Source organism: Neopelma chrysocephalum, unplaced genomic scaffold (genome assembly GCF_003984885.1).
Source record: "Neopelma chrysocephalum unplaced genomic scaffold, ASM398488v2 Primary Assembly neopelma1_96926, whole genome shotgun sequence".
In the NCBI taxonomy this organism is placed as follows: domain Eukaryota; kingdom Metazoa; phylum Chordata; class Aves; order Passeriformes; family Pipridae; genus Neopelma; species Neopelma chrysocephalum.
The window spans coordinates 1165237-1184913 of record NW_020925569.1 but is presented as its reverse complement, the minus strand read 5'-3'; the positions used below and the strand labels follow the sequence as shown (position 1 = coordinate 1184913).

General features: G+C 38.8%; 1 protein-coding gene across 4 annotated transcripts in view; it reads right to left on the bottom strand.

The window, feature by feature from the left end:
• Positions 1-752: 752 nt before the first annotated feature.
• TJP2 (tight junction protein 2) overlaps positions 753-19677 on the bottom strand; it is a 51302-nt gene continuing 32377 nt past the window's right edge. For all 4 annotated transcript variants that reach the window (XM_027670727.1, XM_027670726.1, XM_027670725.1 and 1 more), the window contains exons 4-23: positions 19446-19548; positions 18417-18996; positions 16253-16356; positions 15938-16091; positions 14834-14942; positions 14588-14727; positions 14007-14073; positions 12682-12832; positions 11860-11968; positions 10975-11185; positions 9327-9514; positions 8196-8291; positions 8008-8087; positions 7316-7526; positions 6811-6911; positions 6232-6444; positions 5804-5914; positions 3688-4041; positions 3379-3464; positions 753-1676 (exon numbers count right to left, since the gene is read on the bottom strand). In XM_027670727.1, coding sequence (XP_027526528.1) covers positions 1505-1676; positions 3379-3464; positions 3688-4041; positions 5804-5914; positions 6232-6444; positions 6811-6911; positions 7316-7526; positions 8008-8087; positions 8196-8291; positions 9327-9514; positions 10975-11185; positions 11860-11968; positions 12682-12832; positions 14007-14073; positions 14588-14727; positions 14834-14942; positions 15938-16091; positions 16253-16356; positions 18417-18996; positions 19446-19548 — 3340 coding nt within the window. In that variant the 3' untranslated portion in view covers positions 753-1504. The remainder of the gene's footprint in view (positions 1677-3378; positions 3465-3687; positions 4042-5803; positions 5915-6231; positions 6445-6810; positions 6912-7315; positions 7527-8007; positions 8088-8195; positions 8292-9326; positions 9515-10974; positions 11186-11859; positions 11969-12681; positions 12833-14006; positions 14074-14587; positions 14728-14833; positions 14943-15937; positions 16092-16252; positions 16357-18416; positions 18997-19445; positions 19549-19677) is intronic.

The following is a 19677-nucleotide window of genomic DNA, read 5'->3' as shown; positions in this document are numbered from 1 at the left end:
TTACAGTTGGACTTGATCTTAAGGGTATTTTCCAACCTAAATGATTCTATGATTCTAATTTGAGCAGCAGAAATTTCCTCATCTGCTATGTATCTATTCTGTTGCTTCAATAAGAAAATATTACCTTTTCTGTTTTAAGAGAGTATTATAGAATCATGGACTATCCTGAGTTGAAAGGGACCCACAAGGATGACTGAAGTCCAGCTCCTGTCCCTGCAGAGGACAGCCCCAAGAGTTACCCAAGAGCATTGTCCAAATGCTTCTTGATCTCTGGCAGGCTTGGTGCTGTGACCACTTCCCTGGGGAGCCTGCTCCAGAGCCCAACCACCCTCTGAGTGAAGAAATTTTTTCTAATAGAACAGTTAGGGTTGGAAGGGACTTTATTTTTAGAAAACCATTAGAAAACCATCTTTCATATTGTATGATCAAAAAAAAATTCTCTATGACCCTTCCAGGAATTTTTATTCTATATAGCACAACTAAGGATAAAGAGCAGAAATGATGAGGCAGAAGTTAATACTCTAAAAGGTAAATCTCATGCAGGAATTCCATAGTTTTTCATCAGTTTTAAATCACAACAGATTTTAAAATGATGTTTACAACAGTGTGAAGCACATCAACAGTGGCGTTTTCCAGTTACTTGAACAGCAGAAGATGAGACCATGAACTGAAACAGTTTATTCAATTTATTTATGAAACTCAGCAATTCTAGAAGACTAATACTGTTCAAAAGAAAAATAAGATACACAAAGTTTGTCTAGAATATATCCTTTATTATTTGCAGTCTGTGTAAATTTTAATACGTGACTGAATTTCTACATAATTTTTTCTGTTTAAGCACATACTGGTCTTTTCCAACCACCCAGTCAATTGCACCTTTATTATGTACAGTCAGTATTTATGAAATATTGCATATGCATCTATGAACTTAGAAAAATAACATGCAAGGAAAATTGTTACCATGCAACTGATAAAAATAAAAGACAGGTAAAACAGTCAATCCCCTTTTAGTGTGTTATGGCTTTGCACCAATATCAGATGTCAAAACAAACAGCTTCAGATGCTTCTTGGTAAAAGGCACTTACTGTTCTTCAAATACACTTTCACATTTAGTTCTATTGCATTAAGAAGTGTATCTCTGGGATCATACTCTCATAACACAGCAGAACAGTCCAAAAAGGCAGCATTAATAAAAAGGAAAAAGGGGGGTTATGTTAAAATATGAAAATACCAAGAATTAACACAAACTTTAAGGATTTGGTCCTTATAAAACAGGCAACAGCATTCAGGCAATAGTGATTTCTTTTCATAGCTGCTGACAAAATAATATCCCCAAAAAAACGAACTCTTCCAGTTCCAGTGTATAGATATGTCTGAGTTGAGTAGCGTACACTCTAATACAACCCCCAATAAAAATACAGCTTTTCAAGAGTAACTATTGCTCCACTTTGGCTGTGAAGGAAGAAATCTCAAAAGAGTGTTAGACATGGACATACTAGCAAGCCTACAATTCTGTGTCTCTGTATCTGGATGGCTGTCCATAATACCCCTTCTTAGAGTGGTCTGCCAGCTGCCGACGATACTCCTCCTCCTCCTCCTCTACATCGCTGCCGTAACTGCAGCAGTTCTCCAGGTAAGGTCTAATAGGAGGCTTCTGGGGTTCTGGAGGTCTGGAGCTAACACAGCAAGACAGGGAAAGAGAGAGAGAGATATAATGTTTACTTCCATTATGAAAAACTGAAAAATAGTTATACTTAGTTTTTGCTTTATGGTAACTTAAAAACATGTAGCAAACAACTTAGAGAGTCACATGGAGCAAATAAACGCCCTCCTAGCCCATAAACAACTGCATAGCCATGGTAAGGCTATCTGGAGAGGCATCTTATTTCCATCAAGCTGGAGGACAATGCTCAGATTTGATCTACTCAACCTACCTGGAAGAATGCCCAATTTAAAGTTATTGAACACCTCTGCACACACACAGACATCAATAGCTTTACAGCACTTTATTCCCTGAGCCAACAGTTTTCGAAAAGCCATTGCTGCTGCCCCTTCTGACATTTCCCTCAATTTGTTTTGCACAGTATTCTTTCTATGCCTTCTTCTTCTTTTGCACCCTCAGTCTCCTGTCTTAAAGTCCGAAGACTTCTTATGTGACATTTCTCAAACTGGGAGCCCTTCTCAAGGCTTTCACTAGGGCTCTTAGCCTTCAAAGTGAGCAGAAGTAACCCACATATTTGCTTTTCATATACTGTTGTGCTACTCATTTGATGTGACATTAAGCAGACATATAAAAATAAAATCTGTCAAGGAAGGGTATTTCCTCAGTTTCAAAAGCCACGGTTTTTGCTATCCACAGCCTTCAAAAAACAAGATTATATCCTCCTTACATATTGCCCCCCCCAAGGGTTTAAATAGCCCCTTCTAGGCTAATCACTGACATTCCTGTAAAAAGTCAACAGTACTGATTTCTACATGTAAGCAAACACTCTGCAAATGTGGTTAGAGATTAACTTTTATTACTTCTTAAAAGAGATTAACTTTTATTACTTCTTAAAAGCTTCAAAGGCTATATAAAAAAGTATGCTTCTCTGAACCTGCCAAGAAATACTGAAAATAACAGTTTTCCATTTTTGTATTTTAGATTACATACTGTGACATCAAAGCATTTGACTCACTAGAGAGAAAAAATGCCCCATTTTTATTGGCTGTTACTAAGATGAAAGAAAAACTGAAAAGTCCTGAAAAGCAGAAAACAAAATCCTTTGTGCACTGTGTTAGCTCTTGCACAGGTGTCTGCTAAAGTCACAGAAATGTGCAGTGTGTAGGGTAAGGTGGTACAATGATCAACCCATCCAGAACTCACTGAATTTTAATGAGACTTCTACTTTCATGAGACTTGATGGGTGACCTGAGGCAAGTTTTATCCTTAGTCTCCCTAGCCACACTAGACACCTGTAACTGAATAAGCACTTAAGTAATAATAAATTTAAACAATTATTTGTTAGAATGGACTAACAGTCATCCAGTATCTAGCACAGGAAGAATGGACACCAGAGGACCTGAATGCACAAAAGCTTCTGGATAATACTGATTGGGGCAGAAAACTGGCTCTGCAAATAGTTGAGTGAAAAAGTATAGTGTTTTCTTCCTAGATGACTCAAATACTATCAATGAACAAAAAGAAAAAAAAATCCCCAAACCCAAGAAGAGCTCACTGAAATTTTGCCCTATCTTTACAGTAATTTTTGAGGCACAACAACAAAACACTATACCAAGGCAGGAGGATTTATAGGAACAAAAACTGGCAAGATAGTTTTCCTCCTGCTAGTGAAGTAAACAATCAGGACAGAATGCTTAAAACTGGATACACCTTACCTCATCAGCTGTGGCCAGTTCTGTTCTGACTTCTGTGTTTTGACTGGGACAGCATAAATATCTGGATGCTTCTGGGCTATTTCAAGCTTTAAAAGAAAGTAGAAAAAAATAACTGCTCTTTTTAAGTCTATCCATTAGGGATCCTATACTAGGATCAAGGACCTAGCAGGCCACAGCTACATCTGAAACAATTAAAGCACAAATGGATAACATCTTACTGATATTCCTACAAATACATAATCTTTTTTCAGGAGTCAGGCTGCCCTATAGGCTGAAAAGCACAGCAGGGGGAAATACATTTCCTCATACCCTGGCATTCTGGGCCTCTTGAAGCTCTTGCATTCTTTGCATCCTCGCCTTATGATCCATCTCCTCAAATATTTTTACTTTCCTCAATACCGATTTTGGAGTGTTTTCTTGTTCACCTCCTTCCTCTTCCAACTTTGTCTCCTCCTCCTCCTCCTCCTCCTCCTCCTCCTCTGCAGGTGGAACTGCTGGCTGAGAGTTTCTCAGAATGGGACGCCCAAAGGCAGGTTTCACAGAAACAGGTGGGGGTGCTGCTTTAGCTGAAACAGTTGAAGTCTCACTGCATACAGCAACATTACTTGATTTAGAGTCATAGTTCTTGGGGAAGTCATATAGATCTTCGTGTTGTAACTTTCCCTGCAAGTATAAAACACACCAACAAATTTTACATCAGCAACTTCGTAATTTTCATTTCAAAAGAGGGCTTCAACTTGAAATTAATCACTTTGCATATGTATTTTACAGTGCCAATCTTCGTATGATGTAGCACTGTAATGCTGGGGGTATCTCTGAGCTGGAGTTGACCCATAGATGAATCTTTCAACCTAATATTATATTTAACCTAGTATTGTATTTAGCCATATATCTGCTTATTAACCAAGATGCTATATAACCCTTAGTAGTGCTTTAAGAGTATACATTTATGCTTTTTAGCACAGCATATTATTAGTAATTAGTAAGGTTTGTATGTGTTCCAAGGCCACAAAAGCAGTAGGCCTCACATGGTTGCAGCTGGTTCATATTTAAGATATAAACATAGCCATAGTGTTCTGTATTTAGAGACTAGTCAAGGCCATGGGGCATTTGATAGTAGTCAGTCCAAACTGACTCCCCTGGCCAGGCTTCAGGGGAAAACCAAGGAGAGAATAAAGCCAAATTGTTTTTCCACACCAATCAAGTGATGTAAGCTGGTTTATTTAACGCTGTATAAGCTGGACCCTCTCATAGCTTCACCCTACGCGTGGATGCACTGCATAGGATTTCCCAGTTACCAGAAAGAGGTTTGCTGTGACTGGGGCTCCCCAACTGAAGTGCGGTCTGGATGATGGTAATGTATATAGGGTAACTGTTGATGTATCTCTCTCTTAATCACTGTAAGACTTTCTTTGTAGTAATGATTAGATGCATTGCTAAGTGTATCCTTTCATAAGCCACAGTTTCTTTTCTAATTCTTTACTGTTTTGCACTACAGTAAACTTACACACTTATTCTTTAAAGTTGGTGTCTGTGTTCCTTAAATCCATCCTCGTTCCCGAGGCAAAACAGAAAACAAATACTTGAAAGGTATTAGAACTGCTGCAACATTTTGGCCATATGCTCATAGACTACACATCAGCCTACAGACAACTAGGGCATTTAGACTCGTTTGTCCTATTTGTTAAGGATTACCAGAGCTACAATGTGTATTAGGGTACAGCACAGAGAAAACTGATGCCTCAAATAATTTTTTCAGTACTACCTAAAGTGAAGCATCAGTATCAGGAGTTTAGAAGTGCACAGGACCCACTTCTGGTTTATATTCCACTTTTGTTTTCCTTACACATGTCCTACTCTACCCAATCTTCATTGTCAAGGCAGACTTGGACTGTATTTTGAATACTTGCAGTATATGAGGACACTAATCCTCATAAAGAAAGGACTTTGGGGTCAGGGGAAATTGGGAATTGCTAAAATAAAATGGTGTCTAGAGACTGTAATTTTTGGCCCCTTCCCTCCCCCATCACTCCTGAGCAATGTTTGAATAAACAGTTAACATCAATTTCTAGTGATAGTCAGAGGTGGTAGATTCTGATTTTGTGTTTCACAGTAATAGCCACCAGATATGCTTTTCCTGGTGAGTAGCCCACTTTTGTTTTTTCTGAGCTAAAGAAGTGCCTTTAAGTTTGTTAACAGACAGAAAAAGAAGTCTACTTTCTTATTCCATATGAACATATATATTTGAAAGGAATCATTAAGTCTTCTCTCTGCTTGATCCTGCAACACCTACAGTCATTCCTTCTCTCCACATTTACAATGTTTTCTAGTCTCTGATCATTCCTATTGCTCTTTCCAACGTGCCACCCTGGAGAGTTCTCCAGAAAGAGGATGTCTACATTCAGATTTGTTTCTACAAATTTACCTTAGGTGGTTCAGGCTTGAATGCTGGAGGTGGACTCGGTTCTCTAAGGATCTCCCTGCTACCAGCTTTTCTCAACTGAGCCCTTGGTTCAGGAGTAAATTTTTTTAAACTCTATGAAAGAAAATAAGAGATAAAATCATTGCAGTAGCCAGTAATTCAATCATTTTTCCTCTCTCTCTAGTTTACTATTTTGGGAAAAGTTACAAGGAGTCAAATGACTGTCAGCAACCTCACTACGATTGCTGCAGATGTAATTGCAAAGTTCAAGGTGATGAGACATCATCAAGAAATCTATAAACTTAGGCAGCAATGCAGAACTATTAATTTTGCTCGACACAATGTAGCTCTGAGATGCTATCAAAAGCAAGATAAAGCTGCAGTTAAAAAAACCCAACCCTCTGCTTTTTTTAAAAATCCAGTCATCTAACCTCCTCGTGATGCACAGGCTCAGAGGACCGGCTAACAGATGAAATCCTCGGTTCCTCCAAGGGCTCATCAAGTTCATTGTCAGTGTATGCACCTCCTTCTCCATCTGTATCCTCTACGTCACTGATCAGCCGACTGTCACAACTCAAATAGTCAGCACCCATAGCAGTAAGGTAAGACATACGATCATCGGCATCATCTTCCATGCCATCCAGCTGGAGAAAAGTCAGGAGAGAATTAAGGAACAAAGACTAAATAAATAAGAATTAGAGTCCATTTAAGTCCCAATATCATGCCAAACAGCTCCTTAGGAAAGACTTTGCAGAACTGAAAGAAACTAATGCAGAATCACAATGAGAAGTCTTGCAGAAGTTGATCCCTCCTCATCGTTCTTTAGCCACAGCACTAGTGATGAAAGCTCCAAAGTGCAACAAACAGTATTATTTTTTGTTACCAAGACAGACATCAACTGACTAGTTGTATAGCCCATCCATCACTGACAAAATTTTGAACAATTTTTACTGGCAAGACATACTTTGAGATACCTGTATAGTTTCACAGAGTATGGACTGACTGCTTACCTTTCCTTCCGATACCCATACTGCTTCTCCTTGCTGTTGCTGAATAGTATCCTTCAGACTACCATACCAACTGTCATTGGCTGAATTTAAATTGATGGTTGCTGTAAAAATTGAAGGAAAAAGTATATATATACACAGCAAATGCAATGCATTATACATCCTTTGCTGTTTAACACTTTTTGGTTTAGTTATGTGAGAATGTTAAACAGCCACTTCTTTTAGATCGTGGACAGAAGCATGGTATTTTTATTTTTTGGGTATTCTCAAACTGATTAAATCACTTTTCTTTTAATGACAGTATGCCAACAAATAACTTCTTTTGCATTAGAATTTTTAAACTTTGAAAAAGATCAAGGAAGGGATTGCTCATGACCATACCTTCCCACCCTTTTAGTTCCAGCCCACATAAGTTACTATGCAGAGTAATAAGTAGAGTCTTGAGATTCACACAGTCACATCCACTACTCTCTGTCGGTAAGCAAGTTAGACAAACATTCTTCCTTACCTGTAAAGAGGTGGGAACAAGTTTTCTTCAGTTTGTTTGCTTGCTCATAAAGTTTTCTCGAGCTCTTGTTTGATGTAGAACATAGCCTTTGTCTCATGGTCTTCACACCTTGCTTACTGTCTGGGTTAAAGAAGACCACAATTGGAAACCACTGGGTATAATTTAGCAGGTCCACTGCTTTAGGAGTGACATCCAACAGAGCATGCTTATCCTGTTAACAAGAAAGGCCAGTCAATGTGGTGCTTGTGGGGAACAAGGAGGAAACTGGAGCATGGAATCCTAGGAAAGCCAGGGTATTTTTTTCCAAATAAGACTACAACTTGTTGGATGTTTTTGCACAGTTATATCACATTTAGAATGTTACATTTCTGATGACAGTAAGAGCAATTAGAGCGCTGCCTGACAGTAAAGCCTCCATGGCAAATTCAGAAAGCATATAGTAAAACACAGATGTTGCTCTGTCCAAATTTAAAATGGACTAAGGAAGAAAATTTAACTTCTAATATCAGGTTCAAAGCTATAAAAATTACAAAAATTGCTGTTGAACAGTTTCAAAACAGCTTTATCATTAAGTCAACTCTGCTTACTACAGAAATAGATGCAGTGAAGATTTGAGTACTCTGCAAGTTTTAGGAGCGACAAATCAAACAACATGCCTTTGAGCATAAGCACTTTTCAGAGAAATACTCTACCTGCTCAATGATTTGCCTCACAGTGTTCAAGCGCACCACCCCAGTTGATTTCTCCGAACCTGCATCTCTGGGTTCTGTCTCTGCAAAGACAACATTTTAGCTTATCTCAGAGTGGCCGGGCAGCTGTGATTATTAAGTTATCAATCCTCTAACTTAAGGATGAAAAAGAAACTAGGAGAACCACTTACTTGCTGTCTGGTACAGGTGAGGCAAATCATTTGACAATTTCTCCATAGCAACATCTGCAATAGGGCCAAATATCACCACAGGTCTCTTAAAACCAGCTGAAAGAAAAATATTTGGAAAAAAGATAAGTCAGATAAGACTGATTTTATGTATAACAGACAAGATCCTCAGTTACCATGCATAGTTATAAGTTGAAGATATTAAAAAAAATTTTAAAAGTTTATTTCTCAAAAATCTGTGCAACAGGATAATACAGAAAGCTACTTTTTTCAGCTGAGAAAGCAAAAGGGACTGTTTTAATTCAGCAGCTTCCTCATTCCCTCAAATGAAGTAGCATTTAGAAGATACTGCATCTGAAAACATATATTAATCTTTTCATCCATCAAACTGCATGAATCTTTACATAGTGGGTTTTGTGTGAATAAAGATACAAATGCTAAACAAACTGCAAGGCAGGTGAAGAAGCAAAGAAATGCAAAACTATGTTATGCTCATGTCAAAGCAAGCGCAAACACAGTCCTCAGAGTCAATGGAGGAATACCATTTTGTTTCTCAGTCTTCATCTTGATATCTGGAAGCTTCCTTAAAATAATCTTTACTGTTTTCTGTGCTCCAAAATACTGTCATATGCGAATACCCAGAAAACTGTCTTGACCAGCTCAGCATCACTAGTAATACAGCTGGTTTAGAGTCATGGAGAGAGACCACATCAACTGTGATTACATTTGGACAATCTATTGAAAATAATTGGATTCTATTTGCTATAAATTTAATGGTATTTTTGAAGACAGTAGTTGATCTCAAGAACATGTATTGTACTTTCAGAGCTAGCCAAGGAAGACCTAGCTGAGGAAACAACAAAACGCCCTGCTTGTTTCATCCTTTTTTCATTTTAAACCTGGAAACTGGCATGTGTAATTTGGAGGGAAAGGAAACCGCAGTAGTTTAAAAGCGTAAAAAGCTTTTTCTGAGAGTAGTTTATAGCATCCAGAAATGTGCACTCTGAGAAAAATGTCATCTCTTTCTGTTGGTACATTGTCAGAAGTTGTTAGAAACCACTTTCTTAGCTGACCAAACATTTGGATGTTAAACCAGCCAGCAATAAATGGGCAGTTTGCTGACAGCAGTCTCACCTTCGCGCAGCTGAACTCGCTCATAAGCTGGGAATTTTGTGCTCACAGATACAATGGCTGTCAGATCTTCACGACTCTTCCTCAGATTCTTCTTTCCTCCAGATCGCTGGCCACGTGTTCTCCAGAAATCTGCCCTATCACTTGAGCCATCTTTTTGGGCATTTTGAACACTGGCCATCTGTTCAGCTCTGACAGAGAAAGCAGAGAGTTCATTTGTACAGAACTACTCAAAGAGGGAAAAGGTGCTTTCATGAAAGAACAATGAGTTTTGAATTTGCAACAGGTAATTTGCCATACAGAAATGAATGGAGGAAAAAAACAGACAAGTCCAGTTGCCTTTGCCTTGAAGCAGACACATTGTCAGAAAAAGCTCTGACTCACCACAGCTACAAGTTGCTGGGCAGGAATGAGTCCTGGGGTCTTAAACTGCTAACTTATACAAGCATAAATAAAAGAATGCAACTGCAAAGAAGTGGTGAGAGAGTGCAACTAAGAACTGAGGCCTAAGAAATTATTGTCACTATTCTCTATTGCATTGGGCCTTATCAATTAAGTTGCTATAGCATAGAAACAAAGGCTGGTTTGGTCAGATCAATTAACAGAGAGGAGAGAATATAGTAACCAGGAAAGAGACATAGGAGTCACATAAGAACCATATTTCATGAACTTGCATGTACAGTGCAATTGTGAGCTTTTTCCTCCATTGTAAAACCACAACCACACTAAAGAACTTAAATGCTACAGTCTAAAAATACGCTGATTTTTTTTTCTGATTAATTTTAATACTTTTACTCATTATGCACATTTCAACACTTCAGAATCACAGAAATTGCAGAATATTTTCAGCTGGAAGGGACCCACAAGGATCATCAAGTCCAACTCTTAAGTAAATGGCCTGTACAGGGATCAAAGCTGTGACTTCGTCATTATTAGCACCATGCTCTAACCAACTGAGCTAAATTATTATTACTTCCCATGAATTTTAACTAGGAAAGCACATTTAAGCAAAAATATTGCTGTAGTTCACTCCATATTTCACACAAAAATCCAGACTACAGCTACCAAAAAATATTAGCCGCAGAATAAATTCTTGAAATGCTTTCCATAAGGATACACATGAGAAATTCAAGCACTGCAGTTTTTTTAGAAGATTAATTATCAGAGTATTCTTGCACACAGTCATGAGCTTCCTAAGATGTAGAGAGTTTTGGTTGCTGGGGCTTTGTTGGTTTGGTTTGGTTTGATTTGGTGTGTGGTGGGCACGCAAAGAAGAAGTGGGAGGGGTGAAAGCAAAAAAAAAAAAGCAAAAATAGGTCCCACCACCCATTTTCTGGAAAACAAACTGAAGCAGCTAGTGGTCAACGCTTGGTTGATTGCTGAGGCAGAAGCTCTAGGTCTGTACTGCAAATACATGATTCTAATCTGTAGGTAATATCACCCTTTCTCATTGTCTCCTTACACAATGCTACAGTCCTAAAATCTACAGTTTTTACAGGCACAATTCTTGTAAAAGTAAAGACAAAACAATTCATTCATTCTTTTAAGGGGGAATAAAAGGGAGAAAGGTATGACATAAGAAGCAAAAATAACTTACAAGGAAAAAAATCTTGCTTATAGCAATGGGGAGGAAGACAGGGTGCCACCTTACCTGCTCTTATTTGGAATGAGGCCCTTTTCCAGTTCATTTCCAATTCTCACAGCTAGCCAGTTTCCCAATTTGCCATCATACAGTGTATCAACTACTCTGAAGATCTCCCCTCTGGTAAATGCTAAGCTCTGTGGTGACTCCTTTTCACACTCAAAGTGACTCCTGATGAAGAATGAATCTCCTCTACCACAGGCCATGATGTCTCTGTAGACTAAAACAGGACATTTAGTTTATGCCGTTTTTACACTTCAAAGAAAGATTAGGCTGTGATTCTGGAGAACACAGATTTGCAATTCTAAATGTCCACTTAAAAAGATGTAAAAAAACAGACATTCATTCACAGTCATTGTCCTACACACACTTTATCAAGAATGTTCCATACTTGCATGCGTCCAGCCCTTACAGCTCTGGGGAAAGCAGGTACTTGCACATTCCCAATGCAAAAGGCAGCTATGGTACTACAGTATTGCAGCAGGCTGTGTCTCCAACAGGAAAACAAGAGGCTTTACTTGCTTCTTAGCATCAATAAAACTGTCCATTTGCTACTGACCAAATCCCTTATGACTGCCAAGGCACAGCAGAAAAGGAATGCTAACAGCATATCTTCTGCCAGCTGCTAGACAGAAAAGCAGAAGAAACAAACAGTACCTTACCACTCTTCAGGATTAAGAGATACTATTTGCTAATAATGAAAGAGATGGAGAAGTACTCTGAAAAACATGACACACAGGCATCCTCAGATGGAATGCAGCTGTCTTCTAAACTAGTGAAGAGTAACTAAAATGCTATCAAGAATAAGCACAAGACAGATTATTTGTGGTTTCACTGACAAAGCAGAGCTTAAAAGCTTCATGGATACACATACATTATGTTCAAAGCACTTACCCTCATATTTGCTTTGAGCCAAAATTGTCACAGTTTCACCTTTGGGAATTTCTAAAAGATACAAAACAGCTTCTTCCCGAACAATACCTCTGAAGTCTTGAGTGTTTACCTATATACAGAAAAAATTTAAAAACAATTCAACAGCTGAAAAATCAACAATAAGAGAAATTTTTGTTTAATCTAAAAATATCTTAAATATTCTCCTCCCTTATTATATTTTTTTTAAAGTCAGTATGAATGTCTCTTGTGAATATTTTATTCCAGCTATTAACAGCAATCTGTTTAAAAAACATGGTCCTGGGTGCACTGCTAGATTGTTTCTTCAACTTAAACAGGCTCCAAAGGAGCAAGAGAAAAAAGGCAGAGAGAAAATTACATTAGCCTCCTCTTTGAATTTTCAGGAAAAAAAGGAGAATGAAGGGAAAAAGTAGCACAGATGATATCAGTAAGAAACTGGAAAAATGAATCACCATAACACAAGGAAATTGGAGAAAGGTGAAAGAAGAAAATTATGATGCCTTCAACTTCCTCCTCCTCCAAGACTAGGAAGAAGCATTATACAAAAAACTTATTGTCCCATCTTGCAGCATTTTTCTTGATTAATATTTCTTCCAAGTACTCCTTCCACAAAACTGCAAACAAAGTAAAGCTTGGTATACAACTCTCCTTCAAAAACTCATTTCTGTAAGACGCCTCCACCACACACACATCCTTCAAAGCAATAATTTGATTTCCTAAGATCATAATTTCTTCTGTATTTCCATTAAGAAGCAAAACAAAGTATAAAGAAGTTCTTTGCATTTCAAGGACACATACTCATACCTTAAGAATCTGATCTCCTTCCTGTAGTCCCTCCTGGTCAGCTGAGGTCCCTTCTTGAATTCCAGCAATAAATATGCCGACATCATTTCCACCTGCCAGTCGTAGACCCACACTATCCCCCTTCTTGAATCTCACCATTTTCGTATTAGGACTACAAGATTTACAAGAAGGAAAAGGAAGTAAAGCCAGATATTAGGCATATAACAGTAACAGGTTGTCGAGAGAAAAAAATTGCAACTCCTTCAACAAAATTATATTAATAATATTCTTATGCCCTTTCTTTCTCTATGTAGGCTATACTTACCCAGCTAACTCTTCAGTGACGGAAGGAAGCAGAGAATTTGCATTTTTCATAGTGGAAACTAAACTAGGAAGAGTGACTAAGTGGCATACACTTACCTGACAGAGCAGGAAAACAGTCCCCAAATAGTTCCCTACCTATTGTATCCTCTTTCATATGAGCAGCTGGGTTTTTTTTGAAAACAGTCGGAGTTATAACTAATCACATTCATTGTTTTTTCCTTTATACTCTAGAGAACTGTAATATGAATTAAATTTATACCTATTTGCTTTGCAGTTTAACATGTTTGTTAGAAGTCTTCAAGTTTTCTTGTAATAAGAAATATTTCCAAGTATAACATACTGGTATGTTTACAATCAGCCCTTTCACATTGCAGTAGGAGACACTACTGGACTAGGCTCTGCTTTTTTGCTGTCAGAAAAGCTGTATGACTGAGTGACCTTCCAACACAGAGGACAGTACTTATCTGTCAGCCATTATCAGTAATACCCTAAGCCTGTGTTATAAATTCCCCTTCACCAAAATAATCACTTGATTAATTTGCACATCAATGACAACATATGCAGGGTCCAACCCAGAAAAGATCCAAGAAGAGAATCCATTTAAGAAAATACTCCAAGCTACAAAATACCTTCAAAACCTTATCTTTAGGCTTCTCCTTACAATCTCAACACTCCTTTCTCTTCAATTTCTGTTTTTGGAAACTCTCAAAAGAAAACGTGTAGGTTGATTTCCTATTAATAAACTCTGCCATAAAATAAAACTATTGTGCACGTTCCCATGCAAGCCCAGAAGCACAAGGTGTTCTATATCTTCCAGGTAGAAAACAAGTCTATACCTTCCTGGCAGATATTTCTAAAACTAAGTTGAACTCCAAATTTCATCATTAGAATCCATGTCATCTCTTCTTGGCATCAAGCTATAATCACTCCAAATGCGGAAAAAACCCCACAAACCCATGCAACCAAGAATCAGGTACAGGTCACTGGAAGAGTGCAAAAGAACTCAGCAAGTCCCATCTTACCCATATATTGCTTCATCTTCTGGGCTGGGTTTAAGAATCGTCCGTGTAACTGCTTTTGGTGGAGACACTAAACACAAGAAAAAAAGACAAAAGAAGTTACTGAGATATTGAAAATGTTATATATGGCAGCAATTTTTAGCTATCAGATAGCAATTAAACCCCTCCATACCAAAGACTAATACAGATTTAAACATCAAGCATGTCTGACTAGAATTAATTTATTTCCCTTCTTTTTTTAATTCTTAAAAAGAACAAAGAGTTCAAGGGAAGGATACACAGCTCTTTCAGGCAAGCTAGATTGATTTCATTTGACTGCTTAGGGCAAAAAGCTAACAGCAGATGCTCTAGGAGAGTACTTGCTTTTTTGGAGTAAGCAAATAAGGTAATTCTAATAAGCGACTGCCTTCAAATAATCTCAGGTGTTTCTTCTCTCTGCACCACAAAGCAAAGACAGATGTCTTCTCTGTGTGTCAGGATGGGTCTGACATGAAGAGCATACCAAATACGTCAACATTATTGAGGGACGAGACATTCTGTGACCAGGGACGAAAAAGAAGCAACCAAAACCTTCAGGCTCTGACCTGCTGAGTCATCTTGGTAGTTCAGCTCTTTGTTTGTGTCCACAACTGTAAGAGTAGGAGTAGCAATGTCACCAGTTGATTTGAATGGTGTAGGCGTTGCTCCCATCCTGGACATCCTACTGGATGGATCATCTTTTGCACTAAAAGAAAGAAAAAGAAAAAAAAGTGTAGTGAGAGAATGACATGTATTTTAAGAACTTCTTTGACAAGCATTAGAAAAATGAACTAGAAAAGACCATTTCTTACTTTGGTTTCTCTTTCAGCTTTTCATTGGATGAATGTGAATCTAGGTCAGAATGATGTAATCTGTCATCTTGAGGGGAGAATGATCTGTTTGACTCTATTTCAGAAATGTCTATAAAGAGAGTGGCAAATCAAGAATGCAGGATTTGTTTAACTTATTTGCTTGTCTGATCATCATGTTTATTTACACAGTTTTCAAATAAAAGATACACTGAACCTTTCAGCCTACTCCTGGTTTCAAGTTGGATTTGACTAGGGTTCAAAAAGTGCTGTTTACCTTTTAGTGCTTCCACCCCTCCATCCCCCCAAAAATATTTCAGGAAGATTTCACACAACCTTTAGGAAACATACTCACATCACACAACTACTTTGAGCATACTACAGACTTGTTAGCTAGTGTTAGTAGCCTTTTATTTGAGATCTTGTGGAGGTTCCCAAACAGAAGACCACCTTCACATTTATAGTCTTCATTTAATTGCCCTTCGGTGACAAATGAAACAGTGACCCTCGGACTTGAACCGTACCTCCACCTAGATAAAACCTACAGAAAGTTCCACCCCATATTCTGACATTAGAGAAGCAAGTATTTTGTAGTGAATAATATAACTGCTCCCCCAAACATTCTGAGCCCTTCCCAAAGCAAGATTATGTTGAGGTATAGCTCATACACTCTAAGAGATCATTTGTACAGAATAGGTACTTGGAATGGAAACCAGATGTCCAGGGGGACCTAATTTCCTCTTGTCCTGATATTTTTCCCTCCATTTGAACGCTGCCATGAATGTTAATGCCCTCAGAAGAAGAACCCAGTCCAATGCACTTGTTTTAAAATTTTATTAAAGCAATTCACTTGTTTGTTCCACGAGGACTGATTTTGACAGACCAATATTGCTGCTTCTATATTTGCCCCTTCCCAAAATGTAATCGTATGATTACTACAAAATTATTTTCACCTAAAGGAAGTGGGCTTGATGTTTATTTGACTATTACTTAGGTTTGTTTATTTATTTTTAAAGAACCTAGTACCACTCTACCACAGCAAAAAACTATAAGCTCCATTTTGTCCCTGTACAGAGTCCAGAACTTTTTATCCACATTAAGCCTCACCATCCATTTCTGAGTCACTGTCGTTCAATGAAGGAATGTTGAGCAGTGTCTGCTTTCGATCCCTGAGAACAACCAGCTGGAGTTTCCCCCTTGATTTCTCAATCAGTTTTCGGGCATCAGCTAAAGACATGTTCTCTGTCACTGTACCATTGATCTGGACATAAAAAGGCAACAATAACACTGAAAATAAACAAACAAGTTCATTTATTAAACTTGCTCAAGTTTAATAGTGAACTTGACTATACCATGGCTTCATTCAGAATAACTACTATAACCAGTACCCACCAAACTGCTAGCAGTAAAACCAGAACAGACCTTGAGAATGATATCCCCTTCATGAAGGTTGCCATCTTTGGTTGCTAGGCCAGTACGGGTCATTTCTTTAATGAAGATCTGACTTCCAAGACGGAGTCCATACTCTGGAATCAAGAAAATAATCCACTGTATCTTAGAAGATGAGTGAGGATGTATTTTTAAAAAAACTACACAGTGTACATGCAGCAAACACCACTACAACATGAGGAAAAAAAAAGGAAAAAAAAAAGAAAAACATGCACACCCAGTAAACCCACTTAACCCTAGGCTAATTCTCCTCTATCTATGCTGTCACCAGAATATGAACATACAACAGTCCGAAACCAATCACGCATGGATGATTAGTCTGCACCTTCAACAGCAAAAGAATGCCTTTGTTCTGGAGATTCATATTTTGCCTGGCATAGAGGGGGTTTCCTGTGCAGTGCCCAGGCAGCCACGGGAGCCAACCATGTCCTGGGGGTCATCAGGCAAAGCATCCCCAGCCAGTTGAGGGGATTGTCCCACTCTGTTCTGCACTGGGGCGGCCTCACCTTGAATGCTGTGTGCAGTTTTGGGCACCACAATATAAGAAAGATATTAAGCTTTTAGAGAGCATCCAAAGGAGAGCAACAAAGATGGTGAAGGGCCTTGAGAGGAAGCTGTATGAGGAGCGGCTGAGGTCACTTGGTGTGTTCGGCCTGGAGAACAGGAGACTGAGGAGAGACCTCATTGCAGTCACAACTTCCTTGTGAGGGGAAGAGGAGGGGCAAGCACTGATCTCTGTGGTGACCAGTGACAGGATCCAATGAAATGGCCTAAGGTTGTGTCTGGGGAGGTTTAGGCTGGATATTAGAAAAGTTCTTCACCCAGAGGGTGGTTGGGCACTGGAACAGGCTCTCCAGGGAAATGGTCACAGCACCAGGCCTTACAGAGTTCAAGTGTTTGAATGATACTCTCAGGCACTTGGTGTGACTCTTGGGGATGGTCCTGTGCAGGTCTAAGGGTTGGATTTGATGATCTTTGTGCGTCCCTTCCAACTCGGCATATTCGGTGATTCTGTGGGTTATTTTCACCAGTTGCTGCATGCTGACCCTGTCCTATCTGTACTCCAAGAAATGTCTTGGTTGTTTCAGGCAAAGGAATTTTTTTTCCTCCCCTACTCTTCTTTCCCTTTGATCCAAGTTACCTGGATCACTACATTTGCTACTTAAAAAGACAGGCAAAAACTCTTAAAACACATGCATCCTAGAGCAACAGGATGTTGTTCTGCTTTAAAAGATCACTACATTTGAGCAAGTCTGCATAGTATCCATATGAATGGCAGAAATTATTACAGTGTAACTAGCTAAACATAAAAGTTAACAAAGGCATCCTAAATGTCTCCTTATTTGTGTATGTATCTGCATTATCTTTACAAGTGGAAACTTTATATGCAGGGGAAAAAGGGGAAGGAGGGAAAAGGATCCTTGCCAAAGCCAATGAAAAAAAGATGTTAACTCAAGCATACAAAGTTTACATTAGCAACAGGGCAAATTAGAAAAAAACCCAACAACCACACCAAAAACCCCCAGAAACAAACCACCACACTCCCTTGAAAAAACTCCAAACAGAAAAGAATGCACAACCTAATCTCAGATACACTTTACAGCACAAATCTTTATTTCACAGTGCACAAAAGGTCAGGCTTTTGGCTTTCATTTATGCACTCTAGTACTCAGCAAAGAGAGGCTGTTTCAGCTGTTGCTGTTTCAGTGTTTTTTAACAACCAGAACCAAACAATCCTTATTATTAAAGGCAGAGTCTCATCTTCACCCTTTGTAGCCAAGCCTTTTGAAGATGTGCCAAGTGTAATCTGACTCATGATCAGATCCATGTTTTCCACCAGAAGAAAAGGGCAGAGAAAATGGAAAACCAAGGACACAGTGGCTTGAAAAGAATGAAATTATGTGGGTGAACAGGCTCTTTGTTCAAAGGTCAAGTCTGAGGTGTTGAGGGAAAAAACACCCCAAATCAACTAGGAAGAATGAAAGAACAATCTAAGCCACCAGTTAGAAAAGACAACATTTAACCTGTAAAAGCAGAAAGTAAATCATATATTCTCCTTCCCCCATCAAAAACCGTGCTGTATTACAAGTCAAGCTGTATTAGAAAGTCAGTTCCTCTCCTCCCCTACTATACCTACCTTCATTATGTCTGCCTTTTGTTAAAAGAACACTGATGGGTGCATTTGGATCCTGTGGTCCTAGGTACTCGTGTTGGTGATGTATTTCAGGCGAAGGACTTCGCGAATGAAGCCTATCCCGACTTCGATTCCTCACTTCCCTCCCATATCTAGGATCAGGTTGAGATCCATGACCATAATTAGGTGGGCTGTAGTCTCCTCGGTACTCCTGTTCATAGACACCATCTCTGTCAATGCTCCTTCCCCTGCTTTGATCTCTTCTATAGTCTCGATCCAAGCTTCTGTCAATGCTCCTACCACAACTTCGATCACGGCTGTAGCTGCATTCCCTGTCACGGTCTCTGCTTTGGTTACGCCCTCTGTCTTGCTCATCTCTATAGCCCTGATCCAGGCTGTTTCCCCAGCTTTGGCTGCGCCCTCCATTACCACTGTGCCAGCTTCTCTCACTATAGCCACTTCGAGCACTTTTGCCATCAAATTCTGCATGGTCATCCATTACATCCAAAGCTCTGTCCTCATAGTCAAGGGAGGGGCTTCTCTTCAATGCCACAGCCTGCACTTTCCTTGGTCTTTTCACTACCTGTTCAGTACAATACAAAACAAACAAACAAAATTCCTTCAAAGGTCAGAATGTGAAATTGAACAGATGAATATTCTTCATGTTTCAAACAGAGGTTGGGGGAAAAATAAGGAAAAGAAAGGATGTTCTACTAGACAAGATCTGTGTATGCAGAACATTATTTGCCTCACATAACTTTTGTTTTATCCAACTACCACTTATTATTCAGTAAAATAAACACAGAAGACATACATTGTATTCCGAGTTTTTCAACAAGATAACTTGTTGTTAACTTCCATCTGTTTCACCTGTGGAAACTGTCTTTGTTTTTTTTACTCTGTACATTCTATTGGGGAAAGGATTGCTTTGCTTTATGACTTTATGGTACACTTCATAGAAGAAACCCAAAACTTTAACTGGTTTCACAGGTACATACTACAGTAGAGTGGATACATTTGTAATTTACTTACAATGGTGGCCACTTTTCCACTTTTTCTAAGCTGTTGAACTGCAAAAGAATGTAGAACATTTTCCATTGGAGTCCCATTAACAATGACCACTCGGTCATTTTCTCTGGAAGCAGGGGGAGGGATGGAAAAAAAAAAAGAAAAAAAGAAAAAGAGGATTTAATAGGAGTTGTCATGAAAACAGCAGAAAAATTGTTTTGGTTGTTGTTTTTTTTCAGAGGGAACCTATGGATTT